The 17,536-nt window shown below is 39.1% G+C and overlaps 1 protein-coding gene across 1 annotated transcript in view; it reads right to left on the reverse strand.

Moving 5' to 3' along the window:
• The window catches only part of HEPHL1 (hephaestin like 1), a 71,945-nt gene that overhangs the window by 17,816 nt on the left and 36,593 nt on the right, over positions 1-17,536 (reverse strand). Inside the window, exons 7-12 of the mRNA XM_066253678.1 lie at positions 16,208-16,347; positions 15,928-16,059; positions 7,805-8,016; positions 6,859-7,009; positions 5,076-5,288; positions 2,225-2,438 (exon numbers count right to left, since the gene is read on the reverse strand). Of these exons, the coding sequence (XP_066109775.1) occupies positions 2,225-2,438; positions 5,076-5,288; positions 6,859-7,009; positions 7,805-8,016; positions 15,928-16,059; positions 16,208-16,347 (1,062 nt within the window). The remainder of the gene's footprint in view (positions 1-2,224; positions 2,439-5,075; positions 5,289-6,858; positions 7,010-7,804; positions 8,017-15,927; positions 16,060-16,207; positions 16,348-17,536) is intronic.

Here is a 17,536-nt window from a genome sequence, read left to right on the forward strand (position 1 = left end):
TCACTTTGTTTTTATTTATTTATGGACAATATATCCAGAGTGGCAGGAATAAGATGCAAACACACTCAGCACCTTCTGGCTCTCTATAGAACCTGGAAGACAATCCCAGAAGACTGTAGCTAGAGCCCCTTGTGAGCCCAGACGAATGGTAAGGGGGAAGAGGACTTAATACTGAAATTACACTGAGTTTCAAGAAAATAATGAAAGTCATGTATCTTACACACTTGTGAGCTAAAATTGTACATGCAACAAAATTATTATACAATTATTTCTTTAGTTATAACAGCCTTTTAAAGGAATAATCATTTTAGGGGCCAAATTAGTATTCATTCCTCATTCCACTGCACCCAAATCAGTCCTTAGCTTACATCGGCAGCACTGGTTTTGCAAGAGAAGGGTGTGTGGTTTACCAAACGGGTTGGTGAATATTTGAATGAATCTTAAATCATCCCTTCCTTGAGGCAAACCTTTTTAAAATAAAGATTCATTTTGTTTCTTCATTTATCCATAAGGTGGCACTGTTATACTCTCTTTTTCCAGGTGTCTGAACCCTCAAAACAGAGGCCAAGGTAGAAGATAAACAAAGATCAGGAAGAGTTGTGTGTGAGGAGCTGGTGAGTGTCACAGCCACAGAGCAGTGATTGTCAGCCCTTTTCACTTCCTGGCACACATGCACTAATTACTAAAATTCTGCAGCACACCTAAAAATACATATTTTGCTGATCTGACCAAAAAAAAAAAAAGAGAGGGAGTATAATTTTGATTCATTCACACAGGCTAGCTATTGTTATGTTAGCTGTTGTCATTTTAGTATCTGACAATCTAAGGCAGGGGTCTCCAAACTTTTTACACAGGGGGTCAGTTCACTGTCCCTCAGATCGTTGGAGGGCCAGACTATAAAAAAAACTATGAACAAATCCCTATGCATACTGCACATATCTTATTTTAAAGTAAAAACACAAAACGGGAACAAATACAATATTTAAAATAAAGAACAAGTAAATTTAAATCAACAAACTGGCCAGTATTTCAATGGGAACTATGCTCCTCTCACTGACCACCAATGAAAGCGGTGCCCCTTCTGGAAGTGTGGCGGGAGCCGGATAAATGGCCTCAGGGGGCCACATGCGGCCCGCGGGCCGTAGTTTGAGGACCCCTGATCTAAGCAAAAAGAAGTCAGTGCCACTGAATAAACAGTCAGGTATTGCATGCTTTAAAAATTATTACTGCATAGTGGTTGAAAATTGCTGCCATAGAGGATGAGTATGAGGGGTGAGGAGGGGAGGGGGGAAAGGAGGGAATCAAGAACCAAGAGGCCAGGGCCCCAAAGTCAACATGTGCCGATGGAAGGAACACAGATTTGTCCTTCAGGAGGTCTGCGTTCAATCCCAGCTCTGTCAATGACCAGTTGGACAATTTTAACTCTCTGCATGGAGTCTCCGAATCTGTGTATGGGGACAGTGACACCCAAACAGAAAATAGTTGTGAAGTGGGGGGTTAATGAACTTTGGGGCAGGTAGTCTGCAGGTCTGAGCCTGATAGACGCCCCATACCCTGTCTGACTCTTCCCGGGGCATCCTGAGGGCTTAGGGTGGGTGGAGGACCAGTGCTCACCAGCGGGGGTGGGGTGGATGGGGGGAGGGGGGTTTGAGCCTCGCTCATTCTTTGCTGTTTGGCATGGCTGATAGCGCTTTCATGGGAGGGGCAGTCTTGTGCACTTTCTGGGTCCAGGGCCTAGGAGAGGAGATCTGCTCCTCCTATCTCAACTCAGGGTCTCTGCCTGCCGCTGAGTTGTCGCCCATCCTTAGTCCCCCTTCCCTACGGTCCTCCATCTACAGCGGTCCATCCTCTCACCAGATCTACACACAGCTCTGCCACCGGCTGCACCTCCTGTCTCCCCCGCCGCATGATCACGGTGGGATCTGCCCCTGCCCTGAATCCTTTCACCCTAGACGCCCATTCGAGGGCACCTTCATTGGTCCACAGCCACACTCGAAACCGGCCACTGCTGGCGGAGGTCTACTGGGCCTGCCGCGTGAGTGTCCTCAAAAGGACTCGGATCTCCTTCCCGGGATGGAGATGCGCCACTTCCTTAACCTCTTGTGCTCATAGTAAAAGTCTCTGTCAGAACTGTGCAGGCAAACCCAGGGCGTCCACATCTGGCAAGCGTCTACAGCGCACGTGCAATCCCACCCAAGAGACTTGGCGGCTTCCCCTGTGGTACCTTTCCCCTCCTGCGTCCAAGTGCTGCTTTTCGAACTCCCAGTTTTTGTTAGGGGCATAATCCCATTCTACCTCTTCAGCGGCGATGTAAAAGGTTCTTATCATCCCGTACGGCTGCTCTGAAGCGTCCTTGTTGCCACAGCTGTTGACCTCATAGATCTGATTCATGCCTCTCGTGAAGTGATGCATGGTGGAACAAAACACCCTGAAAATACCTGAAAGAGAAATGGTTGGCATTAGGTGTGGTGCTCATTGTTTTGTTGTTGTTATTGTTGTTCTTGGTTTTGCTCTGCTAACAAACTTACATATTTTATTCCAAAATAAATAACCGGGAAGGTAGATTTTTTAAAACATCAATTATAGATAGATAGATAGATAGATAGATAGATGATAGATAGATAGATAGATGATAGATATAGTATTTTAATATCAGACCCCAAGGGGAATAAATTACTTGAAATATATTTACTAATGGGAAACCATCTGAAATTCATTTCTAGTGGAAAAATAAAACTTGTAAAGTTGCTTCCAAAAGGTGATTTCTCTGGCTCTTCCCTGTTGTGTACACCTGTTAGGAGAAGGTCACTCTTGGAAAATCACTGGTAAGTATGATTATCTTAGCCCAGTTGAAACAGGACTAATTACCTGTAAGGTTAATATCCTAGACAAAGTTCAAGTAAGGACACATTTCTGAGGTCATGTATTTGCCCTAAAGTGCATAAACTATAAAGTGCAATACATATGTAAGGCATTATTATTATTAAAGCCAAATGTATTACTTCATTAAGCCTTTGGGCAAAAAGATTCTCATCACCCATAGTAGGTCTACATTATGCCAGATGAAAAGTAAGAAAAAAAAGTCAACAGATTTCCCCACATAAAGCCAACAATCACAGATGACTGAGAGTTATGTAATTTTTAAACTGTATTTTCTAGATGCATAGGCATCAGGTAGAAATATCTTAATTAAATTCACCACAAAATCATATAAACTAAAATTGTTGAAAGGTATTAACTCTCAGTGAAATTATTGGATCAATAAATCTTCGTTCCTCTAGTAGATTCTGTTCTTAGAGGTAATTTCTGTAGCTCTCATTAATTATCTACGATGCAGAGATAGCTTTTATCATGCTACACACGTCTAAATATTGTCAAGTTATCCCTTCAGGATGAGCAAAAATCTTTGTTTCCATGGGTACCCTAACATCCCCAGGCACTGGTGAGGACGCTCATGAGGAAGGATTCTGTGAAAACACAGAGAAAACACCTCTGAGGAGAGACTTGTAAAGAGCTTCTTCTGCATATGCCGCTGTGTTCATCATGTTCTCCAACAGTCAAGGAATTATCTTCTCTTGGAACAAAGAGGAGTTTAAGACCTTGTTTGTGATGATGGTTTCAGAGATGTATACTTAACTTTCAAACTAGTTCATTTGTATATATTAAATATGTACAGCTTTTTGTATATCAATCATATCTCAGTAGAGTGTTTTTTTAAAAAAAGAAATAAAATCTTTGAGTTGCAGGCTCTAGTCTACTCTGCCTATGTTTGGGGCACTCTTTTTTGGCTGATAGATAAGAAACAGGAATTGGTGAAATGACCAAACCTTTAAGCAGTTACTTTACCACCAAACAGATTTATACTTACCACCAAATATATATAAACCGGAAAACATTGTCATGAAGTTCTAGAAGCCTGCAGGACACATGAGTAATACTCATGGCACTGGAATAATTAGCCACGTCTCTAAAATTATCCAGCCAGCCCTAGCTTTGAATGCCTATTGCAATGGATGAAAATTATTTGGCTATTTCCTTTCCCTCCCCTTTTTGGTTTTGAAGAGCATGTTCTAAAAAGTCGTTGTGCCCAAGGCATCCCTTGGTTTAGGTGATTCATAATTGAATAATTATATTACTATAGAAAGGTTGAATACTAGATGTTTACAAGGCAAAAATTATGGAGTTCCTACTCTCAGGCAATTATTGGGCAAAAGTTTTGAAGCTTAAACCTCAAGTTCTTAACCAATGGCACCGGGAGGCAGCTGCACTGCAGTTTTAGTGTGAATTAAAGAAGTGAACATCCATCTATGAAGGAGGCGGAGTTGGCAAGTACTCGTCTTGGGTAGCATACTGGTGTCTTTTTAAAACTAATGAAAATTTGGGGTGTGAAAACATGTTGAAAGTCCATAGCACTTGTTATTCTTATTTTTCATGCAACAGTAAGAATATGCTGCCATGTATTGCTTTATATTTCTTATAAAAGTGCATCAAGTATCTCATTGACTTGAGAATTTCTAAAAGAAGAGACAGGTGCTTGTACTTCAATGGGCCTTCCATGAACTTCAGACCCAATGCAGCTTATCTTCTGGGGAAACCAAGGGTGTCCTAAGAATGAAGACAGAGAAACCTCCAAATAAACTCATCAAAAGGGCATCATCAGTCTTTAGAGAGGGCAGCCCAGGCCATGCCCATAACCTAGAAGGATCCACTGGGCTGTCCATGCCTGGTAAGATACTTCAGAGCAGCAACTAAAATGATGTTTGTGAAAGACAACAAAAAACATTTCCGCTTTTTTGGGGGCTAAATTGTTTATGGATATGAATGAAAAGCATTCTTCTAGGATTTGTGTGGCAAGATCATTGAGAGAACTTCTGCTTTATGGATGTTATTTTAGATGTTACTCCTTTGTCCTTTACACTATGTGCTTAGAATAAAAAAGGATTCTAATCAAGACTGTATCTCTTTCTACACATCCTGAAGTGCTCAAATTTGATCAATTTCTTCTGGGAGAGGAACCAAAGATCATATGCCCCAAGACAGAAATTTGGTCATTAAGATGGCCCTGCCTAGTTTACCTGCACGATCAGGCTGCATAAATGCCGTTGTAGAGATGTGGGGAAACAGGGCCAGGGTGTCACGGTGAGTCCCTCGTAGGTGGATGGTGTTGCCTTGAAAATAAACTCCATGCATGTCGGTGTCAGTGCCCATCCCAATCATATGCCAGGAAACTCTATCTTTTTTGCACATATATAGGCCTGGCTGGTTGCCATACATGTAGCCATTAATAGCTAAATGGAAGGAAAGATATAGTCAGAGCCCACCATAATTTTGTAGATACACTGAAAACACATCATCTTAGTAAAAGATTATCAGTATATATAGAGGCGGGGTGTTCAAGTGTTTAAATTCTTTACAAAAGATCCTTATTATCAAAGAATAAATAGCACTGGGGAAAAGTCACATGGTGAATCAATTTCAAATGGAAACTGAAATTAACAATGAATAATGAAAATATACTAACATTGTGGAAAGGTTATATTTAACAATGTATACACTAGAGTATGCATATATTCTAAGAATAAGAAATAAATCAGGTTGTTTTCTGGCATTGTATTTTTCCCTGATAAAATTGTTTGATGGTATAATATGATATCCTTCATTTAAAATTTTAGTTTTATAGATTATAAAGAGGATCATCGCTGTGAAAATATTTGACTTTACTAATTTCCCCAAAGACTTCTCTAAAACTCTTCAGATGAAAATTATTTTCTTTTGAGATTCTTATACTGTCATCTCCCTTGTTAAAGGTCTCTTGGTTATTAATTCATTTAATTTTATCAGATTCTTACTTATCAATGTTTTGCATTTGCTTCTGGCAATTATCAGACATCTCTACAAATTTCATGGGTGTTGTACCATTTAAAACATTTGCAATCAATTGCCATTATATTGGCTGTTTGGTCAGTGCAGAAGAGGTTTTTGGTGGGTTGGGGAGAGGAACTCTAAGTTTATAAGAAGGTAGTCTTTGAGTAAGTAATTTTGCTTTATGATAATTCTTCCTACCTCAGTACAATAGCTGAAAGAGCTTGGAATACTGCTTATTCAGATATAAAGACCCTCTGTATCTTCAGAAATGCAAATTGTTTTTAACTTTTACATCAACCTCAATCCATTGATAGTGCCAGCCTGGAGCACTGCAGAGAGCAGCATTTACAAACCATGTTCTCACTCTGTGGGGGACGAATGCTGTGACTGAACAAAACCGTCTGAGGCGTACTGCACATAATTATGTCTCATGCTTGATGTCCATCAGAAAGATAAAGATTCCATCCCTGCCCCACTCCTTACTAATGCTCACAGTAGGAAAAACAACTATTATACCCAGCATGCTCTTCTATTATAATTCCATTGTCAAACAAAATTACTTTTTATTTCTGTGTCTAAAGAACTCAGTTGTGCTTGGTAATTTTAAACAACTTGATAAGAGATGCTTTGCCATAAAATGATTACCTCTGATTATCACTGAGGCTATGAAACTTGATATTATCACAAGCTTAAGGGGGGGGGAATTTTGTGAATAATTTTATACACACAATTAAGATGTACTGTGATCTTTGCTTGTTCATATTTTGTATTGCTCCATCTAAGGCTGATAAAGTATTTTAGAAGTATTAATAAGTTCATAATATCTCTAGGAGATAGTGAGGTTTCACCATACCCTGTGAGGCTAAAGCCATGAAATAATTTACTAGTATAAGAACCAAGAACAATAATTAAGACAGTTAAAGCATTTCCAAATATTTCCATTGCAAATGCAGTTACTCCTTTTCTTTAAGGGAAGAAAGTCATTTTTTATACCATGCATCCGGTTGGACTTCACAAACTCTTTGTCCTCTTTGTCAACACTGAAGGGATGCAGGGTAAACTTCTGAATGTTCTCATCAAGATACCTACTCAGATTTTCATCAAAGACTGTGAATAGTAGGTAAAATTCCTTGTCTATTCCTTTCTAGAGAAGAAATAAATGAAGATATAAAAAGTACAACTGGGGAAATTCTCAGCCCTATTTTACTTTCAAAGTTAACACAAAGTAAACAAGGATCAGCATCGGCCACAGAATTACTAGATAATATTATCAATCAGGGATCTGAGGATGATTCTGATAAGTTTATTATATACCCCAAACTTTATCTTTCTCATTATATTCTTCTGCTTCCTCTTTGGGAACTAAGTCCCTGCTCAGAAGATGTTCTACCCCATGGCACTGCTGCTCACAGGCTGGTCATCACTGTCTTACTCTCCCGACTCCAGCCTCCATGTCGGGGCCTGGGCCTCTCTCTTGCCTTGATTTCATGCCCTCCTACTCATCCCCTACTTGCTCAACCCTGGTTGCACATTGGAATCACTTAGAGATTCTGAAGAACTTGGTCTTGAACACATAAAATGTCCCAGGTGATTCTAATGGGTTTGAGAAACCTTGTCCAAGAAGAAAGGATACTAATTTGTATTCTACATAGAGTGCATGAGGTTCCAGAATCAGAGCAATGCACATTAAGAGACTTTCCCCCCAAATGCCAGCCAACAGTGGGAATACTAGATTTCTGGGTGGGCATCTGTAACTCACCAAAATCAGAACGTAAATGTACACAAAAATAAGACTCCCATTATGTAGAAGTCAACTTCAAGAGGAAAAAGAAGAAATTGCTTTTTGTAACTGATTCTTTATTATGATCTGATCTAGCCATATTACTGAATTTTCCTACATACAACCATGAAAAGAACTTGGTAACATCTGGTGACTTACCTGTGTCCCATCAGCATTGAGAACACCTTTTTTACAGACTAGCAAAGGCCCTACAAGGCCAGAGCTGGTGTCTTGGATTGGCTCAACTGCTGAGAAGTACAAGTAGGTCAGGCAGGGAGGATCATCGGCTGTAGGGCTCACACTTTCAGGCACTGTCCATCTGTATGTAAAGGCTTCACCTGGCTTAACATGTGCCCCTGGCTTCACAAACCCTGAAGAGATAAATAAAAAAATCACTCAAAGCAACAGCCCAGAACATTATTAAACTTGTCAGATTGGTTCTTCTAGCCCTGAGGGTCTCTTTTTGATATATTTTGCAGAAGGACAGTTGATTTGCTTATGTATCTACCCAGGGAAGCCACTGCCACAGCCTGCTGTTTCATGGAAGCTTCTATCAAAGGATTGTCTTCTTCCTGGATTACATTTAATATCTTCATAGATATTATTTCTTATACAAATACCAGGTTTAGCAAATATTTTTTAAAAAGTGATAGCTTCCCATTTAGCAATTAAATGTAAAGCCATAAAATATTATTGAGTGCCTTCTATGTGAAATATATTATACTTGGCCATGAAGAGGATACCCTAAAAAGTTAAGCAGAAGATCCATCTTTAAAAAGTTTAAAATCTTGGAGATACCAAGATGGCAACAGAGTGAGCAGATGCACAGATTCCCAGCTCACACCACCAAACTGGATTACAAATTAATTTAGGAACAATCATTGTGAAAAACCAACTTTGGACTAAAAGAACAGGTCTCAAAAACCAAGGAGCAGCCTGACCAGGTGGTGGCACAGTGGATAGAGCATCATCAGACTGGGATGCGGAAGACCCAGGTTCGAGACCCCAAGGTTGCCAGTTTGAGTGCAGGCTCATCTGGTTTGAGCAAGAAGCTTGCCTGCTTGGACCCAAGGTCGCTGGCTCAAGCAAGGGGTTATTCGGTCTGCTGAAGGCCCATGGTCAAGGCACATATGAGAAAGCAATCAATGAATAACTAAGGTGTCGCAATGCACAATGAAAAACTAATGATTGATGCTTCTCATCTCTCTGTCCCTGTCTATCCCTCACTCTGACTCTCTCTTTGTCTCTGTAAAAAAATAAAATAAAATAAAAATTAAAAAAAACCTCCCTTTGGAAAAAAAAACCAAGGAGCAAAGAAGAAGCCACACCAAGCCTGGTAGGGAGTGTAGAGGTGCGATCGAGGCTCCCCTGCTTCCAGGAATGAAGGGTGGGGTGAAGCTGAGGGCCCAGAAGGGCTCTCATTACAAGGAGAAGAGCAGAAAATATTGTTCACAGCCACTTGCCTGGGGACCTGGGAACAAGGTGGGCTGAGAGGACTGGCTTATCTTCCAAAAGGAAAGGGGGGAGAGAGAGACAGACGGTGACATGCAGAGGAATGCATGAAATGACCTGAGAAGCTGACTCATCCAGTGTGGAGGCGGCCATAGACAAGGGAGGGGTTGTTCCACACAGCATAAGCCTAAAGTGGTTCCAGGTGACCCACCTCCAGAAAGTTCTCCAGCTCCAATCAGCGCAACAAGACACAGCTGAAAATAGGAAGTGGGAAGGAGGGGCAGTAACTCAGGTCTCCCTGGAGATCTGAGATACACCTCCCCCTACTGAAGCTGAGAAAGTACCCTGCCCCAGAGAGTAGCTGGCAGAGTCTCAAAGGTTACACTTTCAAATAAGCCCCCTGCTGAGATCAGTAAACAAGATTACCACCAAGTTAAGAAAACTGAGAACAAAACAAACAAATCAAGACTTCAAATATGCTCTACTAGGCAAGGAGACCACAACTAGAAAACAGAGAAAAATGGGAAGGCAGAGAAGCATAAGTCATATGTTTCAAAAAGATAAATCCTCAGACAAAGTCCTGGATGAACTGGAAGTAATCAAATTACCAAATGCAGAGTATAAAATAATGATTGTTACAATGCTTAAGGATCTCAAAGCTACAATAAATGGACTTAATAAACACCTCAATAAAGAAATTGTACACATCAAAAAGGACACGGAAATCTTAAAGAAGAACCAGACAGAAATGACAAACACAATATCAGAAATGAAGACTATACTAGAAGGAATTAAAAGTAGGCTGGATGAAGCAGAAGATCGAATCAGCGACTTAGAGGACAAGATAAGTGAAAGCATGGAAGCAGAAAAGCAAAAAAAAAAAAAAGGAGGGGGATTAAAAAGTCTGAGGAAACTCTAAGAGAGCTCTGTGACAACATTAAGAGAAACAATATTCGTATAAGGTGGGTTCCTGAAGGAGTAGAGAAAGAACAAGAACTAGAGAAGCTCTTTGAAGAAATTTTAGCTGAAAATTTCCCTAAAATGATACAGGAGTCACACAAGTTCAAGAAGCAGAGAGAACCCCATTAAAAAAGAACCCAAAGAGACCCACACCAAGATACATCATAATCAGAATACCAAAGCTAATAGATAAAGAAAGAATATTAAAAGCTGTAAGAGAAAAACAATCAATCATCTACAAAGGAACCCCCATAAGGATGACATCCAACTTCTCAACAGAAACACTTGAGGCCAGAAGGGATTGGCAAGAAATATTCAAAGTAATGAAGAACAAGAATCTACAACCAAGACTTCTTTATTCAGCAGGACTATCATATAAAATTAAAGGAGAAATAAAAAGTTCCCCAGACCAAAAAAAAACACAACTCCAGAAATTCATTGCAACCAAACCAATGCTGCAAGAAATATTAAGGGGCCTGCAGTAGACAAAATAAAGTGGGGGGGGAGGGGATATATATATTAAAAGAGGAATATAGATTTAAAGAAAAAAATGGCAATAAACAACTACATATCAACAATAACCATAAATGTAAATGGATTAAATGCTCCAATCAAAAGACATAGGGTAGCTGAATGGATAAGAAAACAGGACCTGTACATATGCTGTCTACAGGAGACCCACCTCAAAATACAAGATACACGTAGACTGAAAGTAAAATGATGGAAAAAAATATTTCATGAAAATGGAAATGAAAAAAAAGCTGGGGTAGCAATACTTATATCTGACAAAATAGACTTTAAAACAAAGACTATAGTAAGGGATAAAGAAGGTCACTACATAATGATAAAGGGAGCAATCCAACAGGAAGATGTAACCATTATAAATATCTATGCACCTAATATAGGAGCACCTAAATATATAAAGCAGACTTTGATGGACATAAAGGGCGAGATCAACAGCAATACTATAATAGTAGGGGATTTCAATATCCCACTAACATCAATGGATTGATCTTCAAGATAGAAAATTAACAAAGAAACAGTAGAATTAAGGGACACAATAGATCAACTGGATTTAATAAATATCTTCAGAACCTTTCATCCTAAAGCAGCAGAATATACGTTCTTTTCAAGTGTGCATGGTACATTCTCTAGGATAGACCACATATTAATTAGGGCATAAAATAAGTCTCAACAAATTTAAGAAGATTGAAGTCATATTAAGTATCTTCTCTGAACACAATGGCATGAAACTAGAAATCAACTACAATAGAAAAACTGCAAACCACTCAAACACTTGGAAACTAAACAGCATGTTATTAAATAACAAATGGATCAACAATGAGATCAAGGAAGAAATAAAAAATTTCCTTGAAACAAATGATTATGAGCATACAACAACTTAAAATTTGTGGGACACAGCAAAAACAGTCCTGAGAGGAAAGTTCATGGCATTACAGGTAAACCTTAAGAAGCTAGAAAAAGCTCAAATAAACAACTAAATCCTGCAACTAAAAGAACTAGAAATGAACAGCAAGTAAAGCCTCAAGGAAGTAGAAGGAAAGAAACAATAAAGATTAGAGTGGAAATAAATGACAGAGACTAAAAAAACAATACAGAGGATCAATGAAACCAAGAGCTGGTTCTTTGAAAAACTAAACAAGATTGATGAACACTTAGCCAGGCTCACCAAGAAAAAAAGAGAAAGGCCTCAAGTAATTAAAATTAGAAATGAGGGTGGAGATGTAACAATGGACATAACAGAAATACAAAGGATTGTAAGAAAATACAATGAAGAACTGTATGCCAAAAAATTAAACAACCTAGGTGAAATGGATGAATTCCTTGAAACATATAATCTTTCAAAAATCAATCTGGAAGAATCAGTAAACCTAAATAGACCGATTACAACAAGTGAGATTGAAACAGTTATCAAAAAAACCCCAACAAACAAAAGCCCTGGGCCAGATGGCTTCACAGGCGAATTCTACCAAACATTCAAAGAAGACTAACTCCTATCCTTCTCAAGCTATTTCAAAAAAGTCAAGAGGAAGGAAGACTTCCAAGCTCCTCTTATGAGGTGAGCATAATTCTGATTCCAAAACCAGGCAAAGACAACACAAAGAAAGAAAACTATAGGCCAATATTCCTGATTAATTTAGAAACTAAAATTCTCAACAAAATATTAGCAAACCAGATCCAGCAATACATGAAAAAATCATACATCATGATTAAGTGGGATTTATTCTGGGGAGGGAAGGCTAGTACAATATTCGCAAATTAATCAATGTGATTCATCAAATAAACAAAAGGAAGGACAAAAACCTTATGATAATATCAATAAATGCAGAAAAAGCATTTGATAAAATTCAGCACCCATTTATGATCAAAACTCTCAGCAAAGTGGGAATACAGGCAACATACCTCAACATGATAAAGCCCATCTATGGTAGGCTTACAGCCAACACATACTCAATGGGCAAAAGTTAAAAGCAATCCCTTTAAGATCAGGAACAAGGCAGGGGTGCCTTCTTTCACCACTATTATTCAATGTATTAATAGTTCTGGAAATCCTAGCCACAGCAATCAGACAAAAAAAAAGAAATAAAAGGTATCCAGATTGGAAAAGAAGAAGTAAAACTATCATTATTTGCAGATGATATGATACTGTACATAGAAAACCCTAAAGTCGCAGTAAAAAAAACTACTGGACCTGATAAAGGAATTCAGCAAAGGGTCAGGATATAAAATTAATACTCAGAAATCAGAGGCATATTTATACAACAATGATCTGTCTGAAAGAGAAATTAAGAAAACAATCCCCTTCACTATTGCAAAAAAAAAATAAATACCTAGGAGTAAATTTAACCAAGGAAATTAAAGACTTGTACTTGGAAAATTATAAAACATTGATAAAAGAAATTAAGGAAGATAAAACAAGTGGAAGAATGTACCATGTTCATGGCTAGGAAGAATAAACATCATTAAAATGTCTATATTACCCAAAGCAATTTGTAAATTCAATGCAATTCCTATTAAAATACCAAGGACATACTTCAAAGATATAGAACAAATATTCCAAAAATTCATATGGAACCAAAAAAGAACACCAATAGCCTCAGCAATCTTGAAAAAGAAGAATAAAGGGGGTGGTATCATCCTTCCTGATATCAAGTTATACTACAAGGCCATTGTACTCAAAGCAGCTTGGTACTGGCATAAGAACAGGCATATAGATCAATGGAACAGACAGAGAACCCAGAAATAAACCCACACCTTTATGGACAATTGATATTTGACAAGGGTTGTAATAGCATACAATGGAGTAAAGATAGTCTCTTTAACAAATGGTGTTGAAAAAATTGGACAGCTATCTCCAAAAAAATGGAATTAGACCCTCAAGTTTCACAATTTATAAAAAAAAAACTCAAAATGGATAAAAGACTTAAATGTAAGCTGTAAAACCATAAGCATCTTAGAGAAAAACATAGGCAATAAGCTCTTCGACATCTCTCTCAGCAATATATCTGCTGATTTATTTCCACGCACAAGGGAAATAAAGGACAGGATAAACAAATGGGACTATATCAAACTAAAAAGCTTTTGCATAGCTAAAGACAATATGAACAAAATAAAAAGACAAACCACACAATGGGAGAACATATTCAACAATATGTCTGATAAGGGGTTAATAACCAAAATTTATAAAGAACTTGTAAAACTCAACACCAGGAAGACAAACAATCCAATCAAAAAATGGGCAAAAAAAAAAAAAAAAAAAAAAAAAAGAATAGACACTTCTCCAAAGAGGACCTACAGATGGCCAATAGGCATATGAAAAAATGCTCAACATCACTAATCATTAGAGAAATGCAAATTAAAACCACAATGAGATATCACCTCACACCAGTCAGAATGGCGCTCATCAACAAAACAACACAGAATAAGTACTGGTGAGGATGTGGAGAAAGGGGAACTCTCCTGCACTGCTGGTGGGAATGCAGACTGGTGCAGCCACTGTGGAAAACAGTATGGAGATTCCTCAAGAAATTAAAAATGGAACTGCCTTTTGACTCAGCTATCCCACTTTAGGGAATATATCCCAAGAACACCACATCAACTATTCAAAAGGAGAAATGCACCCCCATGTTTATTGCAGCATTGTTTACAATAGCCAAGATCTGGAAACAGCCCAAGTGTCCGACAGTGGACAAATGGATTAAAAAGCAGTGGTACATATACACAATGGAATACTATGGGGCCATGAAAAAGAAGGAAATATTACTTTTTGCGACAACATGGATGGACCTGGAAACTGTTATGTTAAGTGAAATAAGCCAGGCAGAGAAAGAAAAGTATCATATGACCTCACTCATTTTAGGAATCCGATGAACAATATGAACTGAAGAGCGGAATAGAGACAGAGGCGGGATCAAAGTGTCCAGAAGGAAAGTGGACAGAGGGAAGGGGATGATAGGCTGATAGGATGGGATGAGAGCAGAAAAGCAAATCCTGGAGGGAAGGGGGGAGGGTGTTGCGGGGACGGGGACAGGGGGGATGTACTGGGGAACATGGGGGAGGGGAGGAGGTATTTGAGGGGACACTAGAATCTATGTAAACATAATAAATTAATTTTAAAAAAGTTTAAAATCTTGAATGTTGAACTAAGAAACAACCCAAATAACTACAAGATAAAGGAGTAAGAGAAGGCCCAGGATGAGAAGGCAGGTAAGTGGCAAATCTGGGATTCAAACTCAGGTCTGGTTAATTCCAAAGACTGTGCACTTAATCCTTATGGTATATGGCAAATGAACACATTGATTCTCTCCTACTAGACTGAGGCTCTCTGCATATAGTCTAGAGCTTTGCCAAAAGGTGCCCAATTAGTTCACTGGGTTAAACAATATAAAATATAGATATTTGGGTTGTTACTGGTGTTCTTTGAGGCCATATACAAAAAGGCATTGTAAGCATTTTAATTGAAGAATAGAGTACAGGTATAGGAGATGGTTAGCAGGGGGTGGGGTGAAGGTGGGTCTGAGGATGAAGAATCCTTCCTTCCTTCCTTCCTTCCTTCCTTCCTTCCTTCCTTCCTTCCTTCCTTCCTTCCTTCCTTCCTTCCTTCTTTCCTTCCTTCCTTCACCATCTGTCCCCTCACCATTACCACAAAGCCTGTTCTGGATGGGCCTGACATCACACTGCAACATGAAGAAGTAGCCCAGGCAGCCATGCAGGTGTGGGGAAAACTTCCAAGGAGACCCAGTTTCCCAGGAGCAGTATCACAAATGGAAGGACAGTTTTTGCAGCTCCTGGGTCGAGGTTGTCTTTCTTACATGCAGAGAGCCCATGCTACCTACTCTGTGATGGGGAGAAGCCATAGGTGATGATAAGCACATAACACTGACTTTAAATAAATATTTGTCGGTAGATATGAAGCAAAGACCAGGTGCAAAATTTTGATGTCAACAGAAGATTGGAAATCAGATTTCCTCCTCAACCTTAACCCACAAAATGTCATGTGGCCTGAGGCAGAAAAGTTCTTCACTTTAAAGAAGTGGAGGTGACTGTGAAAGTATCTCACTTTGAGGTTTGTTACATTGCTGAGAAAAATGAAAAGGAATTGACATTTCTTCAGAATCTACTGTAGGCCAGCCCCTGTCTTGAATTCTCTCCATTGCTTCCCAAAGCCCTCAGATGAGTGCCATTATCTGCATTTGATAGATGAGTAGAATAAGTTTCAGCAATTGAAATAACTTCCCAAGCTCCCTGAGCTGGTAAGTGGAGGGACCAGGATTTGAGCCTGGTCTGTCCAGTTCTAGGTCCTTTGCACACTCATTCTGCTTCTTCCCTAAGCTTAGGCTGAGACTTACCATCTATGTTTGGGGCTGCATCAGATGCTTTGTCATAGACCACACCATGCGGCAAAATACTGTAGATTTTGTCAGCTTTGTTGGCAAAGGTCACTAACAGGGTATCACCCACCTCTGCTCTGATGACAGGGCCTGAAAAATATCAAGAAGAGGTAGACGAGGGTGAAAATAATCAGAGACGTGAATATAGGCAAGAGAAGTGTCATTCTATGCAGATGTACATGCCCACTAAAACTTCTTCCCTCCCTTGTCCAAAACATGCTGGATGATTTTACTCTACCAAGAATTCCAAGATGGGCTTCTGCCTCAGAGCGTCTCTTTCTTCTAGTAAAAGTTGCATCAACATACTCTATATACTGAGCCTTCCAATATTTTCCTCCGATTCTGTTGTTCCCTTGTGTGAAATAGAGCTCAGAGTCACTGTGGAAAGAACAGAAACCTGAGTGAGAACACATCTCTGCATATCCACCAACTGTCTGAACTATGGGGCTTGGTTTTATGATCTTTAGCCCATTCACCCACCCAGCTCTCTGGAAAAAACAACACAGGCTTCAACAAAGTTCCCAGGAATAGTCAACCAGCCTTAAAACTCGTCAGAAGCTGGATGATGCACAGGCTCATTTCTCCCTTAGCCATTGCACTTTCTGCCCTGGAGGTCCAGCAACCAAAGGAGAAGCACAGGTCAACTCCTTACTGTGTCCTACAAAGTAACAAAGAGCTAACTGGTTTCTCTGCAGAATAAGTCCTCTATCTCTTGTTGATATCCATAGGAATAGTCTCTGCATATAGTAAGCTTTTTGATATCTGGCATGATTAAGGAATAGAGTATCTAGTTAATCAAATAGTTTAATTAATGGAGAGTTATCATATAAGCTATATACATGAAATACTAAATTGTAAAGTTATGAAATACAACACTATAAATTCTGACTAGTTCTAACTGTATATTAGCTTGTTTCTGTCAATGGTACCATCATTCTTGCAGTCTTGCAAGCTGTCCATTATTCCCTTATCTTGTTCATCCTTTCTTTGTTACCTTTTAGTACACCCTTCCTTTTCTGCACCTTTCTGCATCTTTTCTTTCCCTTCTTCTCATTGCCACAATCCCAGTTTGTGCCCTCATCACCTTGTGCTTGGACCATCATGTGAACCTCTAACTGCACACTTTCCACACTCCATTTCACGCTGGCTCACCCAGTTTTTATCAACATATACGCTAGTACAACATCAATCTCCAAAATGTCCATTTTCATTGCCAAATACCAGCTGCATAATTTTAATTTGCCTCCAATTGCTTATCAAATGAGGATTAACCCTTTGAGTAGTGTGAATGTTCATGTACGTCCTTGTGCCTCCTGACCATCCAGAGTAATTGGAACTTTCATTTTTTGAAAACAACTCACTCCTAGGGATCCAGCGAACATGAATAAAGCTCACTACTCAAAGGGTTAAGAGACCTGTGCAATTGATATCTAGTTTATTTTGCCTGAATTCTCTTTCTATTGCTCTAAGCCAACGCTAATTCTCCTATCCACTCTCTCCTACACAGGAAGTGCTTTCCATTAACTCCTGCGTCTAAAATTTCTCCTCTTCCCTATTGTATATATTC

Source organism: Saccopteryx bilineata, chromosome 1 (genome assembly GCF_036850765.1).
Source record: "Saccopteryx bilineata isolate mSacBil1 chromosome 1, mSacBil1_pri_phased_curated, whole genome shotgun sequence".
In the NCBI taxonomy this organism is placed as follows: Eukaryota; Metazoa; Chordata; class Mammalia; order Chiroptera; family Emballonuridae; genus Saccopteryx; species Saccopteryx bilineata.